Genomic DNA, 27,401 nt, shown 5'->3' on the forward strand with positions numbered 1-27,401 from the left:
AGCGGAAATATTTGTAGTTTCGTGTAGATGTTTTGTGGGGTGATTGCGCCAATTTTGGGGGACGCTTCAAAAAAATTATTTTTCACCCAGATATTTTGGGTTTAGTGTGTAATTTTCTCTTTAATTATCATCACAAACATCTCCTGCTGTAGTATCAGTTGGAAATTTTGGAAAAATTGAAGGACATTGGTGAAAATTCGATGGGCAAAGTTTGACAGGTAAGCCGGCGAGACTTGCAGCATGTCATGAAATTCAGGCTTTTTTTGTCAATCCATGTGAATTTCACAACAAAAAAGACGCTTGGGAACAATGTCGAGCAGTGATGACTTCGAAGAGGACTCTGTGGATGATTTTTCCGCCAGTGAGGACGAGTGGAAGCCTTCGAAAAAGGACGCTTCGACAAGCGAGGAGGAAGAAGTGGAGGACGATGACGAGGATGAAGGAACCAGTCGAGGGACAAAGAGGTATCTTTTACTTGAACTCTATTATTTTGCAGATAATAACTGTTGGGTAACTGTTTCAGGAAACGTCCAGCAAAGGGCAAAATTAATACGTCAGCTGCCAAGCGGAAAGTACCTTCGCTAAGGTCCAAAATGTTCAGGAAGTACAAACCTATTCCGAAAACAGTCAAAAGTCCACCGGGACCTCCAAGAATAATTCCCGGTACCATTCAGCAGATTCTCGAACAATCGCGCTATCAGAAGGGCAAAAAAGTGGTTGACCCTGATGATTCTGGAAGCAGTGGCGATGAACATCTTGTGCCAGCGAGTGAACTTGACCTTGAATCCAATTTCTTTAAGGCAAAACCCAAAGAGGACACTCCACCGCCCAATTTTGACTGCAATGTCGGAATGAGACTTTCAGATTCTGATGAAGAAGATGAGAATCCTGCTGAAGAGGACACCAAGATCATGTCAAAAATTGTCTCAAGGATCAACCAGACATCTTCCAATTCCATGGATTTTAGGAAATTGGAGGATTTCACTGAAAATATCCCCAAGATCAAAGTTGCAGATGATACAGCAACGAAAAATCACGAAAATCTCGACATATCATCCCTTCTGGCCATGGGAGAGTCAACTGGTGTGACTAAGAAGAGCCAGAAGGCTTCAAAAAGTAGAAAAAGACCCGCAGGCAGGGATTCAGAGTCAGACTGGGAAGAAGTTGAAGGTAAATTGAACAAGAGTACAAAAAATGCCTGATTTATTTTTAAAGACATCTTACTTTTTTTGCCTTTGTACAAGTTTTTTTTTTTTTTTTGAGACTGAAAAATAAAAAGCATTTCGAATGAAAAGAATTTTTTAGGTGTGATTCCTTCTAATCACACCTATTGTAATCCTCGGATTTTCTCAAAGTGCTCAGATCGAGCTGAAATTCACAGGGTATATTATTTGAACATCCCTGATGCTGAAAATCATAAGCCGGCAATTTCGGGTCCGGCTGCCGTCCAGACGTCCGTAATACGCAATATCTCTAGTTTGGAAAGAGACATCTTCATAATTTTTTTTAAAAAATATATCTACTCGCGCGTACGACGATTTCTGTGCTATTAGTTTTTTGAAAAACCGGTTTTAAACCGGTTAAAAATCACGTTTTATAGTTTATCTCGAAATCTAAGCATGCGATTTTGAAAATTTTATGTTTATGTTGTAGCCCAGAAAATTTAGACCAATTTAAAAAAAAAAATTAAGACATTCGTCGAGCAGTTCTCGAGACATTTCACTTTAAAGATTTCAATTTTAAGAAAATTTACAAATAGCGTCAAGCGGGAAAAGAACTGGAGGCTCATAATTTTGGATAGTTTCTTATTTTGGACACATTGAGGATAAAATTGGACACTAAAAATAAATTGATTAAAATGATGGATTTTTATTCCAATATTTGATGAATATTGAATTTTATTTAAATATTTGTTCTTTTTGGAAGATTTTAACACTAAATACGTTAAATTCTGAATAAGAATTGAGTTGAAATTGCTTTGTTGAAAATTCAGTGGCAGCAATTGCTTACGAAAAATATGACAGAACTTCGTGTTTACTTCAGTCTTATTTAGCTGTGATAAAGTTACTAACACTGTTTCTTCGCTTTTTTTGAGTGATATTATTGAATATTCATTGAAAATTGTGTTGATTCACGTTAGTGGTGATTTGTACATTTGACCTGAAGTGAGATTTGCCTTGTGAAATAGATTTTTCGTGTGAAAAATGGGAACTTTTTTAAGACATTTACCAGTGAGGTGATACTCCTTATTTTGGACAGGTGTTTTTCTCACGAAATTTCGTGAAGTTTTAGCTTTTGTGATGACTAGGTTGGACAAATGCCTGGAGAAACATAGGAGCATCATCTCTATGAAAGAGATGTAGCGCGAAATGCCTTAACTCTTTCGTCTCTTTTGGGACTCTGAGTACCCAAAGCAGCATATGAATATTCAGTGAAAAACAGTGTTTTTTTAATTATTCAGAACTGAGAAAAATTCAATTCTTTTGGATGATTACAAACTATAAGGATGTCCAAATGTAAGATATTTTTTGTAGGACCTCAATTAATTCCTGAGCTTAGATATTTTTGATTAAAAAATTCTGAAATTGGCTTGCAGCATATGCTGCGGTCCGGAAAGAGTTAAAAGGCTCCTGGAAAGGCCAGGGAATGAACGAAATCCGCACGTACTTGGAGTACCGAAGTCAACTCACTTTAATGAATCATATGAAAAGTTTCCGGGCTTCTTGTGACATTCTACGTTTCCCTTACATAAACAGGAAGAGGACTTGGTAAGATTGGTTCATGGAATGAAGAACAATGGGCATCCTGTTGATGCGGATTAGCTGTCCAAATTTACAGCCAAGTTGTCCAAATTAATAACCAAGTTGTCTAAAATAAGAGTCAAATTCACCTCTACATATCAATTCATTTTTAAACGTAATTAAAGTAATTTTAGTAAAAATAGGACGATAAATAGCTTTCCAAGTTTCTAAACAACCCTTCTGAAAAGAGAGTAACAAAAAAGTCAATTAGTATTGAAAATATCGCACTTCAAACTTGGAACATCGATGCTTATAAGCAGACTGGGCAAAATTATGAACTCTTACCCTACATAGCACTCTCACTCTTCCCTTCTTCTTTCTCACTACATAGTGAGCCTGTATTCGAAGATTTGTAAGGTGACGTATACAATTCGCGATCTGCCACTTTTTTTGCGGATTTTCGCGGGGCGCGTATTTTTTCATATATTTTCGCGGGGTCTGAAAATTTCCGGTGATTTTCGCGGGATACGAATTTTTTCGCGGATTTTTGCATGGCGAGTTTTTTCGCGGATTTTCAGGGGTCGCTCATTTTTTTTTTGCGGATTTTCGCGGGTTCGCGCATTTTTGCGAAGCGCAAATTTTTCGCGGATTTTCACGGGTCGTGAATTTTTTCGAGGATTTTAGCGGGCCGTGTATTTTCGCGGATTTTTGTGGTTGGGAATTTTTTCGCGGATTTTCACGGGGAGCGATTTTTTCGTGGATTTTCGCGGGGCGTGTTTTTTCGCGGATTTTTGCGGGGCGCGAATTTTTTCGCATATTTTCACGGGGAGCGAATTTTTTCGCGGGGCGTGCTTTTCGCGGATTTTTGCGGGCACGAATTTTTTTCGCGGATTTTCGCGGGACGCTTATTTTTCGCAGATTTTCGCGGAGCACGTATTTTTTTCACGTATTTTCGCGGGCTCTGAAAATTTTTTCGGGACAGAAATTTTTTCGCGGATTTTTGCATGACAAGTTTTTTCGCGGATTTTCACGGGTCGCGAATTTTTTTGCGGATTTTCACGGGTCGCGAATTTTTTTGCGGATTTTCGCGGGTTCGCGCACTTTTGCGAGGCGCGCATTTTTTCGTGGATTTTCGCGGGTCGCGGATTTTTGCGGGGCGCGAAGTTTTTCGAGGATTTTCACGGACGAAGGAATCACACCTCTATAAGCTGATCTAGGCTTATCACTGTTTCTCTCTTGCAGACTACGATATTCCGGAGAATTCAGTCCCGTCCGAGGGAATTGTTGTGGAACTTCCATCAGAATTTCAGCGTCGCACAAAGAAGGAGGTTGACTTGGAGGCTTGTATCAAGCGAAAACTCAATCGACAGATTAAGGAAAACCAGATTTATCTCCATAAGGTCAGTATACTCTGTTTCCTGGCCACAGGGAATCACATGAATAGCGTCCTGTGCAAGGGAAAACTCCTGGATGCTGCTGTCAAACTTTTGCCGAGTAAAAACAGTTATCCACGGAAAAATGGAGCAGATTCCCAGTATTTCCAGCACATGACCAGTTGGTTCCGGGGAGCTGTGAAGTTGGAAGATCCTAAGATGTACGGAAAGCTCAATACAATGAAGTTGCAGGAGCAATTGGATGAAGAAATAAAGAATCGTCAGACTTCGTGCTTCAGAAACTTCACATTGATTTTCCTTTTGCTCCTCAGGGGGATGGCAATAGATTCGAGGTTGATCCTGAATTTCACAGGACACCCAATAAGGCCACATCCTAGCCAGCTATGCAGAATTACTATGAAACCCAAGGAGGAGAAGGAAGAAAAACCCGGAAAACCCTCAAAGAACGCCAAGAAACCGAAGATTGAGGAGAAAAATCCGCGTCCCGGAAGTTCTAAAAGTTCATCCATACCAAATGGGCTTGCAAAAAAGAATCAGACAAAAGAGAATCCTGCAAAGGGGTCAAAAGTCAATCTTGAAAAGTTGAAAAGTCAAAAGAAACCTGAAGAAAACCCGCCAATTGTCTTGAGGAGTCGTCAAGCTAAGATTGTGGCTAGAAAACCTTCTGAGAATACCCCTGAAAAGTCTCCAGAGAAGATCTTCCAGGAAGATACTTCTCCAGTGCGAAAAACACGTTCACAGACGAGAAATCAAACATCCCAAGCGCCAAATCTTAGCAAGCTGAAGAAAACAAAAACAACGAAAAATTCAGCGTCAGAGCCTCCTGTAAAAGCAATTGAAATTGAAACGACTCCACAACCCTCAACTTCTCGCCAAACTCCCAAAAAGCCAGACTCTCGGCTCTTTGCCCCGGAAGCTGTGATTCCGCGACAGATAAAGCCCAAACCAATCGATCATCGAGTGTTCTCGTCTGACAGTGACGACTGGACGCGTGAGAAGAAGCGGAAAGAGGATAAGATTGACATTTGGGTGGAAGTGTATTCAGACAAAGAGCAGAAATGGCTGGCAATTGATCTGTTTAATGGCAAAGTAGACAAAATTGAGAAGATCATCCAGACAGCTTTTCAGCCAATATCTTACGTCTTTGCCTGGCATGCTGACAAGACTGTCAAGGATGTCTCTCCAAGATACTGTCCTCAGTGGAATACCACTACCAGGAAGTACAGGATAGACAAGGAGTGGCTAGATGACACCCTTCAACCGTTTCTCGGGAAGAAAACCAAGAGAGACAGGGAAGAAGATCGAGAATTGGATAAGATTCACCTTGATAAACCATTACCCAAAACCATCACAGAGTACAAAGATCATCCACTGTATGCCCTCGAACGCCATCTGCTCAAGTACCAGGCCCTCTATCCACCAAATCCTCCTCCATTGGGCTACGTGAGGAATGAAGCAGTCTATGCCAGGGAATGTGTTCATACGCTCCACACGCGTGAGCACTGGCTCAAGGAGGCGCGTGTCGTGAAACCCGAACAGACAGCCTACAAAATCGTCAAGACACTCAAATGGGACAAGGTAAGTGTTAATTGCATATACACTGAGAAAAAAGAGGGTGCGATTAACTTTTTTTCCTCATAACTTTAACACTTTTTAGGTGTAAAAATATATCAACATTTTGTAATGTTAATTTTACACCTTTGTAAGGGTAAAATCAACAAGAAAGAAGGGTAACTTTAACCCCCAATACACCTAAAAAGGGTAATATTTACACCGATTTCGGATCAATACTGCAGGGTAAAATTAACATTTCCGGAATGTTATTTTAACTTTTTCGGATTTCTCTCAGTGTAGGAACTCCCTTATGATGATTCATGAGTAGCAACATTTGCAAATGAGGTACGATTATTTACTTTTGGTGGGAAAACAAAGAAGATCTTTTCACGTCCGGAAGTATATTTATCTGGTGACACTTTATTGACTTTTGAATTGAGATAGATAAGACGCTAGGATTGACTTACTTTGAATATATTTGCAAACTGAGATGTTTGATTTTGAAATGAAAAAAAAAAACATTGAAATTGAATGATTCCGATGATTCAATGTAAGTACAGGGAACATGAAAGCATTTTGAAGTAATTTTTGAGTTCTAGTCAAAATCACGCGATTTTCATTAAAGACAGAAACCCGAAAACCAGCATCCCGAATGGGTCGAAATACTGAAAAAAATTTCAAAAGGGTTAATATTACGAACTGGTAGAGTAAGTGTGCCAAATTCCGGCCAGCTTGCAATTTCAACCACCTTTTTTGTTCCTCGAATTTCCATGAACTTTTAGATTTTACGTACTCTAGAGATTATACAATGCTAAAGAATAACAAACAAATGTAACTTCGACAAATGAGATGACGTGAAAAAGATATTGGAAGAATTCCCGAAGGGCAAGGAACTATGAGAATGAAGGTGGCCGAAATAGGGTACCAAAGCTATGCTTACATTTTTGTTCATTTTAAAATGTATTAAGAATGATTTTAGAGTAAATAAAGACGGTAAACTCTTTACAAGGTTTTAAGCAACACTCTTTCAGAAGAAAGAATAAAAAAAAATCAATTTGTATTTATAATATTACATTTCAAACTTGAGGCTTTGACGCTTGTATGCAACTATGCCGAAAATTGGCACACTTACCTTAAAAAAACCTAAAAAAAAAAATATTAAAAAAAAAGTATGAGCTAAGATCCGAAAATTAATATTCTGAATAAGTCAAAATCCTGAATGGCTCGAAATCCCGAAGAACCACAAAATTCTGAATGTGTCAATATCCCGAATTTGTCAGAATCCTAAAGAACTAAAGTCTCAAATGGGTTGAAATTTCGAAAAATCAAAATGATAAAGAGGTCAAAATCCCAAAATACCAAAATCTTGAAAGGACTAACAACCTGAATAATTAAAATCCCGAAGAAACAAAATTCCAAGTGAGTGGAAATCCCGAAGAATCAAAATCCCTTATGGGTTCAAATTTCGAAGAATCAAATTTCCGAATGTGTCGTAATACCAAAAAAAAAACAAAATCTTGAATGGACCATAATCCCAATTGAATCAAAATCCTGCATGAGCCAAAATTCTGAATGGGTCAAAAAAATCTCAAAGAATCAAAAAAAAAACAGAATACTTTGAGATCCCAAAACTCAAATCCTGGGTTAAAATTCCGAAAAGCTAAATAGTCAAAATCTCTACAATCCTAAATGGGATAAAATTTCGTAGAATCAAAATCCCTCATGGGTCTAAATCTCGAAGAATCCAAATTCCGAATGCACCGAAATCCCAAAAGCCAAATCCTGACTGAGTTGAAATCCTCAAAAATTAACAATCGAATGGGTTATAATCCCGAATGGGTCAAAATTCCAAAATGTCAAAATACTGAATGAATTGAAAACCTGAAAAATAATATCCAGTATAGGCCATAATTCCCAATGGTTTGAAATTGTGAAAAATCAATTAAATTCCGCATGTATTGAAGAAATCATAAAGAGTCAAAATCCCGAATATATTAAAATCCCGAAAAACTAAAATTTCGAAAGTGTCGTAAAACCCAAAAAAAAAAATTCAAAAGCCCTAATGGACTATAATCCCGAATGGGGCGAAATCCTGAATAACTAAAATCTTGCATGATCCAAAATCCCGAATGGGTTATAATCCCAAATGGGTCAAAATCTCTAATGGGGCAAAATCCCGAAGAACCCAAATTCAGAATGCGTTGAAATCCTAAAAGTCAAATCCTCAATGACTTGAAAAGTCAAAATCCCGAATAGGTCGAACCGGTCGAACTTCCAAAAGCGAAAATACTGAATGAATTGAAAGCCTAAAAAGTAATATCCTGAATAGGCCATAATTCCGAATTTGTTGTAATTCTGAAAAATCAAAATCCGTAAAATCCCGAATGTGTTGAAATCCCAATGAGTCAAAATCCCGAAGAACTAAAATTCCGAATAGATCAAAATTCCGTTTAGGAAAAACTAATAAGAGCCAATTTTAAAATTGAACCTAAAATGGAATTTTGAGACTTGCTCGCAGTTTCAGATGTGCAAAGAGAAAGAGAAGACAACGTACAAGTACAAACCTTAGGGCCTAAATAGACTCAGGCTGATCCTCGAGTGTATTTAACTTGTAAAATTTGGTAGCAAAGGATTAGATAAAGGAAATTCATGCAAACGACTATTGAATGATCCTAAAAGCCTTGACAGACCTGAGGATTAGCCGAGAGACGGCTTAGCGTAGTTATATTCGAAATAATGGTTAGACTTCATTTCCATCACTTTTCACTAAGTCGTTTCTCGGCTTAAGTTGTAAGTGTGTCTAGGGCATAAGCCCTGAGTGTATGAGATTTGGGATTAATCTTTAATCTTAAATTTTATAGGCTAAATATTTTCGAGGATCAGCCTGAGTCTGGTTGGGCCCTTATACCCTAGACACTAGGGCGTTTCAACTTCTAAGTTTTTCTTCTACGACCATATGATCAGACGCTGTTTAGAGGTGGCTGAACGACCCTCTCTGTAGTGTAAAATCCGGTAAAATCAGAAATTCGTTCTACAGAGAGGGTCGTTCAGCCACCTCTAAACAGCGTCTGATCATATGGTCGTAGAAGAAAAACTTTCTTGTCTCATCAAATACAGCACCGTGAGAATAGTGCCAAAAAAAATTTTTCCTAGTTAAAACGCCCTACTAGACACACTTACGACTTAAGCCGAGAGACGACTTAGTGGAAAATGATCGAAATGTAATTTAATTATTATTTCGAATATAATTACGCTAAGTCGTCTCTCGGCTAATCCTCATGTCTGTCGAGGCCTTTTCACCGTCTTCAGACTAGAGGTTTAGCTAAGTTTCCGAAGGTCTCAGAATCCTAAATAGCAACCAATTTATTTAGTTCTTCAGATTTAAATAAATTATTTCCCCTTAATAAACCTATGTCAAAATTTTCCAAAACTTTTCCACTGATAAGATATTAGAGAAGTTGAGCCTTATGGCTAAGTCTTATGCCCTAGACACACTTACGACTTAAACCGAGAGACGACTTAGTGGAAAATTATGGAAATGTAGTTTAATCATTATTTCGAATATAATTACGCTAAGCCGTCTGTCGACTAATTCTCAGGTCTGTCGAGGCCCTTAGATCTGAAGCCCGTAGGGCTTCAGACCTAAGGCTTAGCCAAATGGCTTAGCTGCTCTATTTTCTTATTAATCATGATTTTTTAGGAAAATTTAACTTATGATTAGATTATTAAAGATAAATAACCTATTAGGCTCTCAAAAAGTAATTAAATTGCACGTTATTTAGGATTTTGAAACCTACGAGAACTGGGCTAAATCTCTAGTCTGAATACCGCTTTACGGTCAAGAATGCTTCTTCGTGGTGTTTTTCTTTTACCCATCCAAATCCTAGAGAAAATATCAAAAATTTCAATTGAGGTCTAATTCCAAATTAAGAGATTAAATGTAGACAAAATTGTAACTTTACAGACGAAATCTATTACTTATCAATACCCGGTAAATCTACAAAAATTTAAAAAGTCACAGTTATGGTTATTATCAAATTTTGAAATATGTCCCTGTGTTTTATAAAAAAAACTTGAGATTCAGAATGAGGAAAACTTTGTCATATGAAATGAATATGAAAAAGAATTATTTTCCTGCTGACAATTCCCCTGAAATCTCGCTTTGTATTGCAGTATTCAAACACAATGTTGAAAGATATCCCTTTGGAGATTTTTGGCATTTGGCAGACATCCCCCTATGTGCCACCAGTAGCCAAAAATGGCATTGTACCACGCAATGAGTATGGGAATGTCGAGTTATTCAAGGATTGCATGCTGCCGAAGAACACAGTTCACATTCAATTGCCCGGAATAAATAAAATCTGCAAGAGATTGAACATTGATTGTGCCCCAGCAATTGTGGGCTTTGATTTTCACAGTGGTTGGTGCCATCCGACCATCGATGGATTTGTCATTTGCAAGGAGTTTGAGGATAAAGTCCTGGATGAGTGGAATAGGGAACAGGATGAAGCTGAGAGGAAGGAGGATGAGAAGCGTGAGAAGAGGGTTTATGGAAATTGGAGGAAACTCATCAAAGGACTTCTTATTCGGGCAAGACTTCAGGCCAAATATAATTTCAAGGATGAGGAAGGATCTTAATGGATCTTTCTAAATTTGTATCATTGCGAGATTTTTTTTGTACAGCTACCTCTTATGTGATGGTGCAGTGTAGATTTTCATTGAAATTTGCACAATAAATTAACTTTCTGTATATAAATATGATGACTTCCTGAGTTTCCAGAAAAGGGCAGCATTGTGGGGTCATTTGCCTATGGGAAAAAAAACCCCGTCAATTCTTGAAAAAGTGATTGATGGAGATAGCTTTTATTGATTCCTCAGCGTATGAAGCATTCTTCAATTATTCAATTCTATTTATTTCTCATTCAGCGATCTTGTCGTGTGGCCGTCATAAGTTTCTAGGCCATCACTTCCTGTCATGCGGTTGTAAAATGTAGAGAAAAATATTGCCCAGAATTTTTCTCTAAATGTCCGTACGAATTTTAATGATTTTCCAAAAGTTTCCTGCATTTTCGTTTTGGAAAATTAGGGTAAGTGTACCAAATTTCGGCTAGCTTGCAATTTCGGCCACTCTTTTTGTTCCTCAAATTTGCATGAATTTTTAATATTTACAAAAGATTATACAATGCCAAAAAAAAAAACAAAAAATATCGCTTCGACGAAGAGGATAATGTGAAAAATACTTTGGAAGAATTCCGGAAGGACAATGAACTATGATAGTGAAGGTGGCCGAAATATGCCACCAAAGTTATGTAATATTTTTAATACAAATTGATTTTTTTGTTACTTCTTTTTAAGGAGTGTTGCTTAGAACCTTATAGACAGTTTATCGTCTTTATTTTCTCTAATATGATTCTTAATACATTTTAAAATGAATAAAAATGTAGACATAGCTTTGGTGGCCTATTTCGACCACCTTCATCCTCATAGTTCCTTGCCCTTCCGGAATTCTTCCAATGATTTTTTCACGTCATCTCGTTTGTCGAAGCGACATTTTTCGGTTATTTTTGCGTTGTTTAATCTCTAGAATATGAAAATTTGAGAGGAAGCAAAGAAGTGGCTGAAATTTCAAGCTGGTCGGAATTTGGTACACTTACTCTATAAATTTTAAATTAAAAACAAAATTTAATAAAACAAATTTCAACTATTCTGAGCGTTAAATCTTCTTTCAAAATATACATTTTTTTCATAACCCGATCAATTGTGAGTTTTTATTGATTATTGTCTCTTGAATGATCATGACATTGACCTTAGTTTGCTTAATTTTTTCAATTTGTCTTCTTCATGAATTGAAGAAGATTCTCTGGCAGAAAAAATAACACTCCCTATTGAAATTATTTTTCCAAACTATTTACGAAATAAGTAGTTCAAGAGGTAATTCACGTGGTTTTTAAGCAGAAAAAAAAAATCACTGAATATGTTAGCACAATAGAATAAATATATTACCAGCAACCATTACCGTTTTCAATGAATATATACAGAAAGATTTACTGGATTATTGAATTAAATATGAATTTTTGATGGAGCAATGACCCAAAATTGGGTGTGATTTATACCTCCTGGAAAGACAAAAAAAAAATGAAATGCGCAGTGAAGTCATTTAGGCCAAAAGCATAAGAATGCAACACCAACAGAATTTTAATGTGACTATGTGCTGATGGGATTGTAATTAATTCGTGACACAGGAGGGAAAAATGTGTGAAGAAAAGCTCAAGGAGAACGTAAAATGTGAGAGGGAAAAATAATAATAATAGATTCTCCATGTCTTGCGTTTATAAAGAAATTTGATAAAAGTCTTTGAGGAATGACTTGATTAGAAAATGTGTCCAGAAAGATGATTTATAGATGCTGGAGATATTGCACAAGGTCATTAACTTCTTCAGAAGCTGAAGACTGACCTGTTTTTGCTTCGATTGCAAACTCTTTCACAAGACAACACCGCAGAAATTGTGTATTGACAGCCCAGAACTAAAGAGATAAGATTTATCATGCACGTTCACACATTATCAGGGAAGATTGTTAATCTAAATTCAGTGAAGACAATAAGAAAAAAACTCAGCTAAAAATGAAGAAAAAAAACAACATTTGATTTTCAGTACACAATTTGCGATTTGTTGGTGTTACGCAAAGAAGACCGCAAATTTTTGCTTTTCTAACACTCAATGAGAGAAAATGTGTTATGGATTGATTTCGTATTGGTGTTTTGCTTTCCAATTGATTTGAAAATCTTTTGTGATTTTGCGTTTTGCGTGGAGAAGACAATTTGCAAATCCGAGGGGTACACACATTGTGCAACTTCTAGGAAGTTTATTCGTCTTTTGTTAAGAATTCAAGCTTGAATATTATACCAGGACCTAAACGAGAAGCAATGCAATTTGCAAAAAAATGCTTAAAATTAGATAGGGTAAGTGTGCCAAATTTCTGCATAGTTGCATATAAGCACCGAAGTCCTAAGTTTGAAATGCAATATTTTTAATTCATATTGATATTTTTGTGTTACTTCCTTTTCGGGAGGGTTGTGTGGAACCTTGAAAACTAGTTTATCATTTTTGTTTTCTTTAAATCACTTCCTAAAATATTGAAAAAGTAATAAAAATACGGACATTGCTTTGGGTAGTATTCCGGCCACATTGTGTGAAATTCCGGCTACTTTGTGTGAAATTCCGGCCACCTGACCAGGACCACCTTTTGTGACGCAACGGATAGAAAATTTCAAAACGTCAAACGGAACGTGTTTGATATTTAGTTTAATACGTTTATATGACCCACAAACCCTGAGATCTTCCGTGTAATTTGTCCTGAAGAGTAGCATCTCAAATTTACGCACAGATTCCCGTAGCAATTTGCCCTTCCTGAACTCTTCCAAAGCCTTTTCCACATCAGAAATTGAAAAAAATGAATAAGAAATTTAGGAAAGCAAAAGATGTTGCCGGAATAGGCAGCACCACCTCTCCGGAGAGACGCTCACAAAGTATATACTTTTTTACGCGAAATACAGGATCCAGCTGGGAAATTTTATCCGAAATTTAAAGATTGATTCACTATTAACATAAACAGAAACAATCTTTAATGAGAACTAATCAATTTTCATGAAAAACACCGAAGGAAAACCTCTTGCACTTCACCACAAATCGTAAGACTGCTAGAAACGCAATCGATCTGTCACATTTTTTGTAAGACTCTTTCCACACTGAGTTTTTACAACGCAATTTAAATTGAAATTCTACCTAAAATTTAACGATCTTTGTGTTAATACATCCTAAAATGAATAAATATTTACAAGCAAAATGAATTCATTGACTATTCGAAGATAACATACATAATTTTAATTAATTTATTTGCACGGCCGAAATTACACTCAAAGTGGCCGAAATTAGAAGCTGGCCGAAATTTGGCACATTTCCCCTATTCCATTTTGGCTTTTTTTTTTGTAAATTGAAGACTGTAACACAAAATTATTTATTGTGGCGGATGTGGAAGCGTGTTTTGGAAAGGACCGGAACTTCTGTGGACAAAAAAAAGAAAAGACAGACAAGGATAGGGAGATGCATGATGTTCAATCCACTCAGAAATGGGATAAGGAAATTATAGAGAGTTATTTTTTAGGGTTGTAATGCTACATTATTATTGCTCGTAAGTCTCAGAGATAATATTAAGTTACTTAAAGAGACCAAACGGTAAAAGAAAAATACTTAGGGTCTTCGGTACTCTAAAAGAAAAGATTTGTAATGCTAACAATAGATCTTGTTAAAATAATGTAAAAAGGCCGTTATTTCTCATTTTGCCAAATCTTTTTTTTTCACATTTTATGTGGAAAACATCCTTTTGACAAACCTTTAACAAGACCCAGTTTTAATTCAATTTATTTAGAGCTCAGAATAAAATAGAGTGATTCAATCTTGAAAATTTGCGACAAGTTTAAGAGAAAACAAAAATAAATAAGTTGCTAACCCAGCTCATTTTGAGAGTTGCAAAGATTGCAAATGTGATCCTGAATTGTATCTGATGATCTTCGATTACGTGGAGACAGAGAGGTGTATATATACACCTCTAACGAATAGAGTGTGTCTAAAGTATAGGGGAAGAAAGTACTCTAGGTTGGATTACAAATATGAAGTTCAAACTTGATGATTTTTTTCCTGGGAAAATCGAAAATGAATCCCAATTTTCATTACACCGAAAAAATCTTTAGTTAATTGAGATCCCATGCTTATATCATTTACCATTCAAAATCTCTTAGTTTCTTTTTACGAGGTAAATAAAAATACGGCATTGAATAAATGAGCAGTAAAAAGTTAAAATTTGGTCCAAGGCGTGATACAATTTTTGCCTTCGAATGTGACGGTACATGCCTTTGAATCTAGAATTTTCTCGGGAAATATTTCTGTCGAAACACTAAACGATCTATTATTTATTAGCCTCAGGCCTAATACATTCACTGAAACTATCACTACCATCACTACAGTGAAAAACGCTAACAAAAAGAATATTTTCCAATTTTTCTGAAATACTGCTTTTCCAATAGAAATAAATTGTTGGAAAAGCCATATTATCGATATGACAACCCTAAAATACTACTGTAAAAAAAGAAGGGTGATATTTTATGCCATTTTGAAGTTAATAAACTGAGGTTATTTTATTTCAAATAGCTCCATATAAAGAGGCCAACTTGCCAGGCGCTTGATTCGAAAGCATGAACGTTCAAAGGGAGAGTACTTTTCCCTAGTATTATTCTTCGAATTTTTATATTATTGCTTCTACACGTAAAAAAATTTCGTCAAAATGAAGCATATTGACATATATTTTGATTTACTTCAAAATGACCTATTTTGAAGAAAATTTTCCTCAAAATGGATTCAGTTGAAAATATAATAATTTTGTGTTTTACATACATACTTGCAGTGCAAAAAATCGGTTTGTGAGCAAATTCGATAAAAAAAAACATAAGCTTTATTTAAATTTGTTCGGATCTTCTGAAATTTCATTATTTTATCCTACTTAAATTATTACATTAAATAAATGAAACCGTTTATTATTAAATTCAATTTTGCTGAAATATCAACTCGTTAGCCCCCTGATGAAGAATTTGCAGGCAGAACATGACCTAACTCATGCATTCTTGGCATAACACCCTCGATGCACTTTCCAGCACAATTCCCCTGAGAGAGTGTTTATGCACCTGAGCACTCACACGGAGGTGAAAGAGCCAACCCTGGAGGTGCCCGTTCGCTCGAATGACCACCGCGAAGACCCACTATGCCTGTGTGGTTGTGTATTGAAATCGAAAATGCCCGTGTTTTCCACCGCGACCGTTGATTGTCTGATATCGTGGATTTTTTTTTGTACCTCTCATCGCCGTTTATACCTGCCTCTCGCACGACATACTGGAAAAATCGTCGGCAAGAACAGCTGCTGTGGCACGATTGTGCGCTTAGAGTGTGTTTTAGTCACCATTTGAACCTCCAGTTGGCTTGTTTCGCGCCTCAACGACACTCGAGGGGGTCCCCAAAGCTCTTGTTTTCTTGATAACATTTTTTTCCCACTAAATTGAAGTACCTCCAATTTTCGCGCGTTTATACCTGAATTTGGATACTTTTCTGGCTAATTCTTATTGGCCAAAGTGGCTAAAGTTATGGGACATTTTGTGTAAAAAGTTTTAAATTTAATTGAATTTTCGGGTGCAAATTGCCTATTCTTTTCCGTATAATTTTCGCATTCACGGAAGCACAAAAAGTGGGTGAGAACAGTTGAAAAAAGAAGTGAATAAATGTCACTGTGTTGAATTTGTTGCTAATTCTACCTCATTTAGTCAACTCTAGTCTACGGAAAACGGTCACATGGACAATGTGTCAGTGAAATTGTGTTTTAAAAAAAATATATAAATCTCAAAAATACAATCAAACAAGACAAAAGTGCGATAAGAACTACAAAATTTTAGTATGATATAAAGTGAAATTTCGAGGAGCAAAAGACAGAAAGATATGCAACATGATCTCGCACATGACAAACATCAGTGTCGAGCCGGAAGTTTAGTGAATTGTGATGCACGCTAGAGTAGGTTCATCTGATGTGCTTTCAGCCTAGACCTCTTATTTAATTGTCTGTCCAAGTGCGACAGTGAAAAAGTGTCTCTCGATCACTGGATCAGCAAAAAAAATGAGCATTGAAGCACTTGTTGGTGAAAACTGCGAAAATGCTGGGAATAGTGAGTACGATCGTGTGATCTTGAGCAGTGATCGCGATGATCATGCTGAGAATCGCCTAACGCTGGATGACTACAGGCGGATTCTGCGAGAGTTGGATCAAAATCGTGATCTTCAGAATCGAAGGCGCGAAAAATTGAGGTACAGTTGTCGATCACACGCCAAATAATTCATCCATTAATATTAGAGTGTTTCCTCTATGTTTAACGGGCTTTGCCTTGACCCACACACATACATCTTTCTCCTCGGTACACTCGTCTGCATTTGAGCAATTAACAGACTTTTGCAATTAACGCCATGGAATTACACGAAACAGCTACGTTTATTGTACAATTAATTAGTCATATTTTATTCACTTACGAAAAAACATACAAACATTTTCTCATCATATTAAAAAAGTCATGATCAACATCTCTCAATCTACCTTTAGGCGCTTACCGAGTCATCTTCTTTCTTACCTGTCTTTTACTTGGAGTCGGAAAAATTAACACAATTTAATACAACACACGTTTGTATTACGTGCTGTGGCATTTATCAGAAAAATACCCCTTGTCACCATATCAAGTTTGCTAACAGCATTCATTTCTTGCAATTAAGAGATAAGTTTTGCAATTGATTTATATTAGTTATGCTTTTGCAATAGGAAAACTCGGAGAAAGGTACTTTATAAAAATTTAATTTATACACTTCATGTACTTCTCATGCAGAATTTCTTAGATATTTGGAGTATTTTAAAGCAATTGAAAATGATTGAAAGCAAGGTTCATTTTTCCTTTCAAAATGTAATGTATTAAATATATTATAATTCAGGGATAAATTTCATACTGAAAACAAGCTGAACATCTAATTACTGTGAGATTATTTTTTAATTAATTTAAACATGTATTTCTTAACTTATTTTGAAATACATTTGCCAAACATTGATCCGAAGGTTATCTTAAAGAATTTCAAAAAAACATTCGAAAATAATATACTTGTAAAGTACCTATATATTCTTTATCCCTTTTAAAATAAAAAAAAAATGCGAATAAATTTCTGTGCAAAAGATAATTTTGTTATTTGCAATTAATTTAGATTATTTTAGATTTATAGTATATTTTTATTCAGTACAGCACCTGAAATAAAACTAAACAAATTTTATACTAAGAAAAGTACGCAAAATATAAAAGAGTTAACACAATGGGAAACTTCTATGTTTAATTTTTTTATAATTAAAAAGCTCATTTATCGTTCGAACTTCCAGAGAGAGTTATGCAATATGAATCTCCGAATATTTGATATCAGGAAATTTCTAAATTTCATTTCCTCCAAAGACAAAATTTTTAACATAATTCACAAATCATACAATTTCCGGAAAACTATGTTAGATTATTTATGTGTAGGTTATGCCCTAGACACATTTGCGACTTAAGCCGAGAGACGGTTTAATTTTAATGTATTTATAATAAAAATAATGATCAGATTACATTTCCAACAGTTTCCAACTAATCCATCTCTTGGCTTAACTCTTTAACGACGAGACACCTTTTACAGACAGAAAATCAACAATTAAAATGAAACTGGTAAACATGATGAATGATAAGTCTTACATCTATCCTTGGAAAGTCCATAAAAGTCTGATTTGGTGTATTTTTTGCCTCTACACTGAGAGGAATCCGAAAAAGTTAAAATAACATTCCGGAAATGTTAATTTTACCCTGCAGTATTGATCCAAAATCGGTGTAAAGGGACAGATAATCCTAACCGGCTTATGTAGGTGAGATTCTTAACGTGAGCTAACTCGGAGTGCATGCAAATTCGATTTGGAGCTGAAGTTGGGAGACGCTATTCAGTTATCTTGAATCAAATTCGTGAAATTATACAAATTTTGTATTTAAACCAAAATATCAAGGATTTGGATGAACTGGCACAAAAGTAATATATGGGTGAAATGTAGACCAGAATGTTCTCTATAATTTTCCCATAGAACATGTTCTCTTCGATTACTCAGAAGTCAAGATAAGCGAGGTTTTTTGTTTCTTAACTTGTTTTTTCATCCAGAGTGCCCCAAGTGTTCATTTGTTGAACTTCAACTACATCAAAGAATTGTTGTATTTTGCGGGACTTTCCATTTAAACCCCTATTTTAAGTGTCTTGGTGGAGTAGAGGCAGTCAAATTGGCATCTGAGTGATTTCAAAGCGTTATTATGGGAAAAATCAATTTTTTCACACTTAAACGGCAAAATCGGAGTGATAGCGTAGTCTGAGTGGAAAATGATGTATGGACGAAATGTAGAGACAAATGTCTTCAACAATTATGTCGAAGTAATCATCAAAATCGGTTCAGCGACAGTCGAGATAATTGAGGTTATGTGATATTGAAATTGGTTTTTCGACTGTGGCGCCCCTGGTGTTGGTCCCACGAAGTTCAAATATTCTAGAAAGTTGTAGAATTTGGTGAGATCTTTCGTTTAAGCCCTCATTCATCAAAATCGGTCACATAGAACCGGAGATATGATTTTTTGAATTTTGTGAACTTTGACCCCTCATATCTCCGGTTCTATTGAAACCACAGCGCACTTACGCACCATTTTGGAAACGTCTTAGACTGGACTACAACATACTAAAATTTCATTAACTTGCACAATGCCGTTTTTGAGAAAAGTGACTTTGAATTTCGATGAATTTTGACGCTATCACAGCGCCACCTGTGGTGACTTTTTGAACTTCCATCTGAAAGTGCTTATCGAGACGAAACCAAAAAGGTAAAATTTAGGTCGCTATGTTAGTTAGAACCGGAGATAGAGGCCGGTCAATGTTCGAACTTTGACCCCTTATAGCTCGGGTCAGGGGTTATGGATCGACTTAAGGTTTTTTTTGTTTGATAGGTATAATCAACGGCTACAACATACTAAAATTTCAGCCCGATGCACAATGGAATTTTTGAGTTATTTAACTTTTAAGATTTAAAAATTTTCTTTTTGATAATAGCGCCCCTAGCGGTGGTTTTATGAACTTGCGATGTTAGAAGGAGAAGTGGTATTTCATGAGAGCTTTCCAGAAAGCCATCACTTTTTAAATTCTGACAATTAGAACCGGAGTTATGGCCATTTTAAGAAATTTTTTTTGGACCCTAATAGCTCGGGTCAGGGGGGTCGGGGACCTTAAGTTTGGTATTGATGGAAAGCTCTAAGGCCCAGCTATGACATACTAAAATTTGAGCCCGCTCGATGCCATAGGGGCGGAGCTATTGAGAAAACAAAAAAATGGGGGTCTTCAAAATGGCGGAAGGAGGGGTGGGGGGTGGGGGGTCAATGCACCAAGTTGCAATTTTCACCCGATATATAACCTTTGCCGAAAACCGCAAGTCGATATCTCTTTTAGTTTAGGAGCTATTAAGCTCCAAAGAGCGGCCGGCCGGGAACGTAAATTAGCCACATATATATTCGGAATCAGGAAGTGCTGAAACACATTTTGGCCAAGTTTGAGGTCGATCGGACGACATGAAATTTTGTTAGGATTATAGTAGGTGAGATTGTTAAGAATCTCACCTAATATTACCCTTTTTAGGTGTATTGGGGGTTCTAGTAACCCTTTTTCATAATAATTTTACCCTTAAAAATGTGTTAAATTAACATTAAAAAATGTTGATATATTTTTACACCTAAAAAGTGTTAAAGTTATGAGGAAGGAAAAAAAGTTAATCGCACCCTCTTTTTTTCTCAGTGTATGAACCATAGGAACAAAAATAGCCCGAAAATTTAAGTAAGTTTTCTGAGAATACCAATGAATAATAATTTTCGCTCGAATAAAAAATATTACGTGTAAATATTGTAGTTTTTATTTCCAAAAGGGTGTTTGCTTAGAAATAATTAGAAGTTATAAAAAATAAATAAAATCAATTATGAATTTGAAAATTAAAAAAATCGTCATTTTTCAGTTTAAATATTTACTACATAGCAATTATCTAGAGACTTGCAAGAAATATTCTATTTTCCTTTAACTTTCTACTTTACAATTATGTACAAATATTAAAAAAAAAGAACTTTATGGGTAGTTAGGAAAAATTATTTTCTTTATGAACCAGCGATGTTCAAATCGCCCTTAACCCTCTAACAGTGTTTCCTTTAACCCTTTAAGGATGATTGGAACACCGGTGTCCCATAAAGAAAATAATTTTTCTTGACTACGTAAAGTTATTTTTTTCTTGTATTTATATGTAATTGCAAAGTAGAAGGTTGAAGGAATCTAGGATATTTTTTGCAAGTCTCCACCCATTTGCTATACGATAAATATTTAAGCTGAAAAATGACGAATTTTTAAATTCTCATATTGTAAATTAATTTTAATTTTTTTCTATACTTCCAGTTTTTTTAAGCAAAACAGTTTTGGAAAAGGAAACAACAATACTCAAAGATAAAATTTTTAGTTAGAGCGAAAATTATCAGTCATTGGTATTATCAGAAAAATTATTTAAATTTGTGGGCTATTTTTGTCCCTATCGTTCACAGAGACAAAAAATACACCACATCAGACTGTGTTTGCTTTTCGAAGTTTAGATGTAAGACGTTTTACAAGTTCTGTTTATCGGTTTCATTTTTATTGCTGATTTTCGGTCAGCGAAAGCGGCGAGACATGATAATGACGTTTCTTTTCTCCGTGAGACATCAGAAATTGCTTCGCTTTTTTGTTACTTTTTGCTTTATACCTTTTGTTACTTTTTACCCCAAGTGGCCATTTTTAATAAAAGGATTTCTGGAGGAAAGAACATTTGTGAAATTCTAAAATAGATAGCGGATTCGTATTCAAAAAATCAAAAATATTTTGAAAATATTCACAAGTGCATCAATTTTGGAAAATAAGTAGTAATAGGGTAAGTGTGCCAAATTTCGACATAGTTGCATGCAAGCGGCAAAGTCTCAAGTTTGAAATGATATATTTAAAATACAAATTGATTTTTTTTATTCTTTCTTCTGAAAGAGTGTTGCTTGGAACCTTGTAAATAGTTTACTGTCTTTATTTACTCTAAAATCATTCTTAATACATTTTAAAATGAATAAAAATATAGACATAGCTTTGGTGCCCTATTTCGGCCACCTTCATTCTCATAGTGCCTTGCCCTTCAGGAATTCTTACAATATCTTTTTCACCTAATCTCGTTTGTCAAAGCTAAATTTTTTGTTATTCTTTTGCATTGTATAATCTCTAGAGTACGTAAAATCTAAAAAATCATGGAAATTTGAGGAAGAAAAAAGGTGGCCGAAATTGCAAGCTGGCCGGAATTTGGCACACTTACCCTAATTGTTATCTTCTGTAAGGAAAATATTTCAAAAATAGGACTAAAATTTCGATATTTTTTATTTTCTAAATTCCTTGTTCGAATTCTAAGAAACTTACGACATTGAAGAAGGTCTATGGAGGCTATCTGTAGAAAAAATTGAGCCACTATCTTTTTTACCTTGGAAGATATTGAATTTTGAATTTTTCGATTTGTGACTTTTTGCCCCAGTCGCCCCTATATTCTCTAGGATCAGCCTGAGTGTATTTGGGTCCTTAGGCTCAATAGAAACCTTTTAAATTTTCTATCAATTATGAACCAATCGGTTATGAACCGGTTACAAACCTATGAGTAACTTTTGTTCAAAAATTAATTCGATTTTCTAAGTGATTTATGAATCGGTTTACATCGGTTGTGAACCGGTTAATAGTAAGTGATGCGAAAGAATTTTTGGGGTTTAGCATCTATGCCATATGCACGAGTTCGAGCATTTTGCAAATCACGGGACGCTTTGCTACTTCTGTTTAAAAATAATAATTAAATTTTTATTTTAATACGAATAAATGTTTCAGACTGTTCGTTTCTTTGAAAAACAGATCCCTAAATATAGAACAATTGATTATTATAATTTTACTATACATATTTATTTCACATTGCCACAAATAATAAAACTTCATGGCGCCATTTAAAAATGTATTGTTATATAAAAATATTCTTATCTTTTATAAAATGTGATTCTCCCTAAATGTGTTGTGTGCTTCAGACGGTGGCTCTATATTTGGAAGAAAAAAATATCTCTAGAAAAAGTTACTGTTTTCTCACCAGCAACATTGAATTGTTGCTCAAATATTTAATTTTTCGTCGTGTGATATTAAATTTTTAAAAAACAATAAATTGTTGACTAAATATTGCTCTCTGGCGTACAATATTCTGTGCAAAGAAAACTGTCTCAGGTGTGTTGAGCACGCAATAAAGTGGCAAATATAGACCTAGTTTTGAGAGTATTGTATGTGGAATGAATTAAAATATGGGGGAGACATGATAAGATATACTGCACAATTCACATAATTGTGTAATTAGCAGAAGGTGCGATCACTTTCTTAGTTTATTTGCATCATGAAGTCTTTTGCCACTAAGAAGTTGGCATTCTTTGCGTTGATTCTGTCTTTTGAAAGTTTGGTACATTCTTTCACGAAGATCGCGCACCAGAGCAATTACCGGGAAGGTGTGTTTACGGAAAAAAATTTTTAAGATTGTTGATGAAGCATTTTACAGCAATCATTTGACGCAAATAAATTTAGTGCTTCATGTTTTTCGTTATCGTGAATTCGTGGCACAAGTCAATTCTCTTTTTTGCTGGCATAAATGTAAAGAAAAACACACCATTATTGTGGAAGGCAATCAAGATGATGCGACAAGTTCACGTCGCACCTGATTAAAATCTCTTCAGGAATAAAAAGAGAAACTTCAACATTAGATGGGGTTTTTGACCACCAATTCTTCACCCAAAGCTCTCCAGGAAGTACGTAATATTCTTTCAAAAAATTACTCCAATTGCGATCATTATGCTGATGCAAACGCACTTTTCGTGTTGCAGAGGAGTGTATGGTAAAAGTACAAGAAAATCCAATACAAGACGCATCACATAATCATCTCTCAAATAATTCCCCACTAATTATCGTGCACGTTAATTAAAGAATCTCCTGAGATTATGCTTTTCAAAGAGCGGAAAAATATTTTTGTGTGAATAACAGACAATTAAATTGAAGTCTTAAATGTGTTTTAGCACATTTTATTCAATTTGTATTATTTTTACGCTATTTGAATATGTGTTTTTTTATTGAATTGTATACTTTCATCACTTATTGATTCGATAGAAAATTCTGCAAATTTTCCCGAAAATTTGGATATAGACAATGCTGGAAAAATACTTCTCAGCTGATCAAAAAGTATAAAAGTAGCAAAAGTATAAAAGTAACAGCTGTTTGACAATGTATTGGGAGGTCATACAATAAGTTTGCTTTAAAACACTTTAACAAATAATGGAATTGTTGGAAATTGTAAAATCCTGTGTATAATTTGGATCTTAAATTAAAGTTCATTTTTTTGGGACTGCTGCTCTTGAACTAAAAATTTTAGGAAAATAATTATTTTTACAAGAAGCTAATATTTTACCTCTTGAAGGTAGGGGGACAAAGTCATTCACGGAAGATAAAGTCATTCGCATCTACGGTAAAGCTAAATCACATTATGATCAGCCTCAATTCCCTTTAAAAAATAGGAGAAAGAAGTCCAATTTCAAAGGTACTCCGCTTCCCCCTACATATTTATAATTTTTATATTTTGGAATTTCTTTTTTTGAAGTTTTCTTTGGAATTTATTTTTTGTATAAGGTGTGATTTTTAGTCATATAAGCTAGGTCCTTTGGCTGTTTTAACAAACTGAAATGCTACAAATGAAAGGATGGTTTGATTTAAAGATATTGTAGAATAAGGACATAGTAAGGAAAGGATCAAGTCTTGAAATCGATTCAGACTTGTCAGGAATTTCCAAGACCTTTCCAACAAATCCAAACTTGCTCCAATCGATTGAAAAATATACCCTCTAGGGCTGTTTAACCTTGAAAAGACAAAACATATTTAGAGTATGAAATATTTCTAAATGTATTCCAATTGGAACTTATTATTTAATTTTCAATTTGAGTTATAATTGAAGTAAATTGTTATGTTTTTCTTGTGATCTCATTTAATGCCCTACTTCAAAGGAACCTCAATTCAAAGGTGCCCCACTTCTCCCCCTACGAGTTTTACACACAATTTTAAACCGTATTAATAATAATAATAATAATAATAATAATAATATTTATTGTTTCATGCCCATAGTACACATAAGATACATCTAGGACTATACATAATAGCATTTACTCATAAAATAAAAGAACAAATTTGTATAAAGCATCAATAGAAAAATCAAGAAACGAGAAAGAATAATATAACATTCATAATTTTTTGACTAAGATATTTATCTTTTTTTGAAAAGGTGAAGTTCTTTAAGTTCGTTTTGTGATAAGAGTGGCAAAGTTTTATTATATAAGCTAATTGCAGAAAATTTTATTGAATTGATTTTATACTTTGTAGTGCTAGGCTTAGATAACTGTATCGTATTGAACTGTCTAGTGTTTTTAAGATTTTGTTGTTCATGAAGTGATTGATTGGTGTGAATTAATTTATTGTGAATTTTAAAGATATGAATGAGTTGTTGAGCTTTTATCGTTTGATCTATGTTATTTATTTCAAATCTGGAGTAAAGAAATTCTGAGCTCGTAAGTCTATTCAATCGGAAAACAGCTTTGATGGCCTTGTTTTGTGCTCTCTGGAGTCTACCCAAGAGGTCCTTGTTCGCGCAAACCCCCCAGATGGTCACACCATAAAGAATTAAGGAGTGACTCAGGGCAAAATAGGCGTTTTTTTGCGTGGTTTCACTCATCCTTCCTGCATTGCTTCGCCTGAATGCTCCAAAAATCGCAGAGAGACGTGAAATAAGGCTCTGCACATGATCTTTGAACTCCAACTTCTGGTCAATTATTACCCCTAGATAGCGAAAAGTGGAAACAACTTCCAGGTCTCTTCCTTCAAGACACACAGGTCCAATGTTGTGGGTGTAGCCAAAAGCCATAACTTTAGTTTTCTCCGTATTGATCGTCATTTTATTACCTCTTGACCAGATTAGAGTTTTTTTGAGGTCTTCATTAGCATCTTTAATCATAATTATAATTATATATAATTATAATTATAAAATGAAGTAAAATAAATTAAAATAAATAAAATAAAATAAATTAATTATTATCATATATAATTATAAAATGAAGCAATGTAAGTTTTACACTTAATCCAAATCATTTTTATAATAGTAAGTAAGGAAATAGAAAAGTTTTAAAAACGTCTAAGGGATACAGGGGCACCGCCGAACATGTGATAGCACCGAACACTTATTGTTATTTCTAAACTACCTGGACTATGACGATAATTTCTTCAGTACTTAAGCATCCCTATGGTATCTATGAATTCATACAAGTCTGGTCCTCTCAAGTCTAATATTTAAATAAAAAGATGGCAAAGCTTCCCAGTTTTGCGGAATGCTCGAACTCACGAGATGCACCTCACCGTGAATTAGTTTTTCGCATGATCTTTTGGTGCTTACTGGTCTACAAGAGATCAAATTGATTCATAAATCACAACAGAATTTGAAAATCAAAAAATCGGTGCTTAACCGATTCATTACCGATGAATACCGATGCAGCTGGGTTCGAAATTACAATACTTTTCCAAAAAATCCAAATTTAACCAAATCGATTGAAAAATTAGCCTTCCAAAAAGTGGTTGATCTTTGACCTTCAATAATTCAAAATGGCGAATTTTCCGGTCATAGGTATGCTTGGGCAAAATTTTCGCATGGACTACCTCTAAAACGTATCCGAAAATCATTGAAAAACCTTGGGCCAATTTTGAGAAAAACCGAAAAGACATGGTTTTTAGGGGATGGAGAGGGGGAGGGTGGCGAGGGAAAAAAAGTCTAGAGATATTGTTTTTTTTTTTATTGGAGGTCATCGAAGACTGGAAATCGATTTTTCTTACGTCTCTTACCGTTTAAGCTCTAGAACGGTGGCAAGTTGAAAATAAGACGATTATAACTGCTCTCTCTTTGAGTTCGAGCAGTAAAATACGCAGTGTTCGGTACTAACCCGTGTTCAATGGTGCCTCAGTTTCCCCTATATCGTGTTTCTTAAGAGGATCGTCAAGGAAAAAAAAGCTCCAGATTCAAGCTCTCGCGGAGCTACTCAAAGCATCCGTGATGTCCCCTGGTGGTGAAAAGAGTCATCACCCGCCATCAGCTGTCTCGTTTTTTCTACTGTTTTTTGTTCACGCTCATCGTCTGTCTATTTTTCTCCGAAGCGCTCCCCAGACCCAGAGCACACAAAAAACTCATTGAAAAGGTTGAAAACCCAAAGGCAGATTTTTAGCCTTGCGATGCATTATGAGATTTTGTGAAGGAAAGAAAAAATGAGACATGCATGTTTTACGCATATCTTTGTCTCTAAAAATTGATAAAAAAAAATTAAATTTTCAAGTGACAAAATTTCTATTTTTATTTTCTTCATAGTCCAAAATTTCTATTTCTTCAAAAAGGACACGTGCATTTGACGCATTTGAAAGATAGGGGGAAACAGGTTTGTTTTTCGGCCTTTTTTTGGTACGGGAAAGTCAAACTAATAAATAATTAACATGACCTTTATTTTTCCTCCATTCTTTCCAAAAACCATGTTCTTCTTGGGAATCTTTAAAAACGCATCCTGCGATTTTTTTATTTTTAAATATGTTTTAGAGGCCGACTCGGTGATAATTTCATATAAGAAAATACTGTTGAATCAAAGATTTTTCAAGGTCAAAGGTTAAAAATGCTCTATAGAGAGCGTATTTTTAAACCGAATAGGGTGACATTTGGTATAGTTCCAAAGGTCATGCAATTTTTTACATATCTGAAAAGGGTATAATTTTTTATGAATCCATATAATAAACCAGTTATGAAACTATAACTAATTTAAATCTGAAGTCCAATTGTAGTATTGTTAGCAAATTGCACAATCACAGTAAAAACTTTTGGACACTGATCAAAATATTGGTAAAAATTTTCTTTA

At 35.1% G+C, this 27,401-nt stretch overlaps 2 protein-coding genes across 3 annotated transcripts in view; both read left to right on the forward strand.

Moving 5' to 3' along the window:
• Positions 1-10,445, forward strand: LOC129801463 (DNA repair protein complementing XP-C cells homolog). The gene is made up of 5 exons (XM_055846549.1): positions 1-218; positions 297-464; positions 524-1,170; positions 3,984-5,713; positions 9,863-10,445. The coding sequence occupies exons 2-5, from the start codon at positions 310-312 to the stop codon at positions 10,325-10,327; spliced, it is 2,997 nt and encodes a 998-aa protein (XP_055702524.1). The 5' UTR covers positions 1-218; positions 297-309; the 3' UTR covers positions 10,328-10,445.
• Positions 10,446-15,656: 5,211 nt separating this feature from the next.
• Positions 15,657-27,401, forward strand: part of LOC129801445 (titin-like) — a 74,149-nt gene continuing 62,404 nt past the window's right edge. The window contains exon 1 of one of the 2 annotated variants that reach the window (XM_055846504.1): positions 15,657-16,590. In XM_055846504.1, coding sequence (XP_055702479.1) covers positions 16,403-16,590 — 188 coding nt within the window. In that variant the 5' untranslated portion in view covers positions 15,657-16,402. The remainder of the gene's footprint in view (positions 16,591-27,401) is intronic. The other variant, XM_055846502.1, reaches the window with a different exon arrangement.

This window comes from Phlebotomus papatasi, chromosome 2 (assembly GCF_024763615.1).
Source record: "Phlebotomus papatasi isolate M1 chromosome 2, Ppap_2.1, whole genome shotgun sequence".
NCBI classification, from domain to species: domain Eukaryota; kingdom Metazoa; phylum Arthropoda; class Insecta; order Diptera; family Psychodidae; genus Phlebotomus; species Phlebotomus papatasi.

Coding starts and splice junctions, on each gene's coding strand:
- LOC129801463 (XM_055846549.1), top strand. CDS start 310: ATGTCGAGCAGTGATGACTTCGAAGAGGACTCTGTGGATGATTTTTCC. Junction 465..523: donor ACCAGTCGAGGGACAAAGAG/GTATCTTTTACT, acceptor TAACTGTTTCAG/GAAACGTCCAGCAAAGGGCA. Junction 1,171..3,983: donor AGACTGGGAAGAAGTTGAAG/GTAAATTGAACA, acceptor TCTCTCTTGCAG/ACTACGATATTCCGGAGAAT.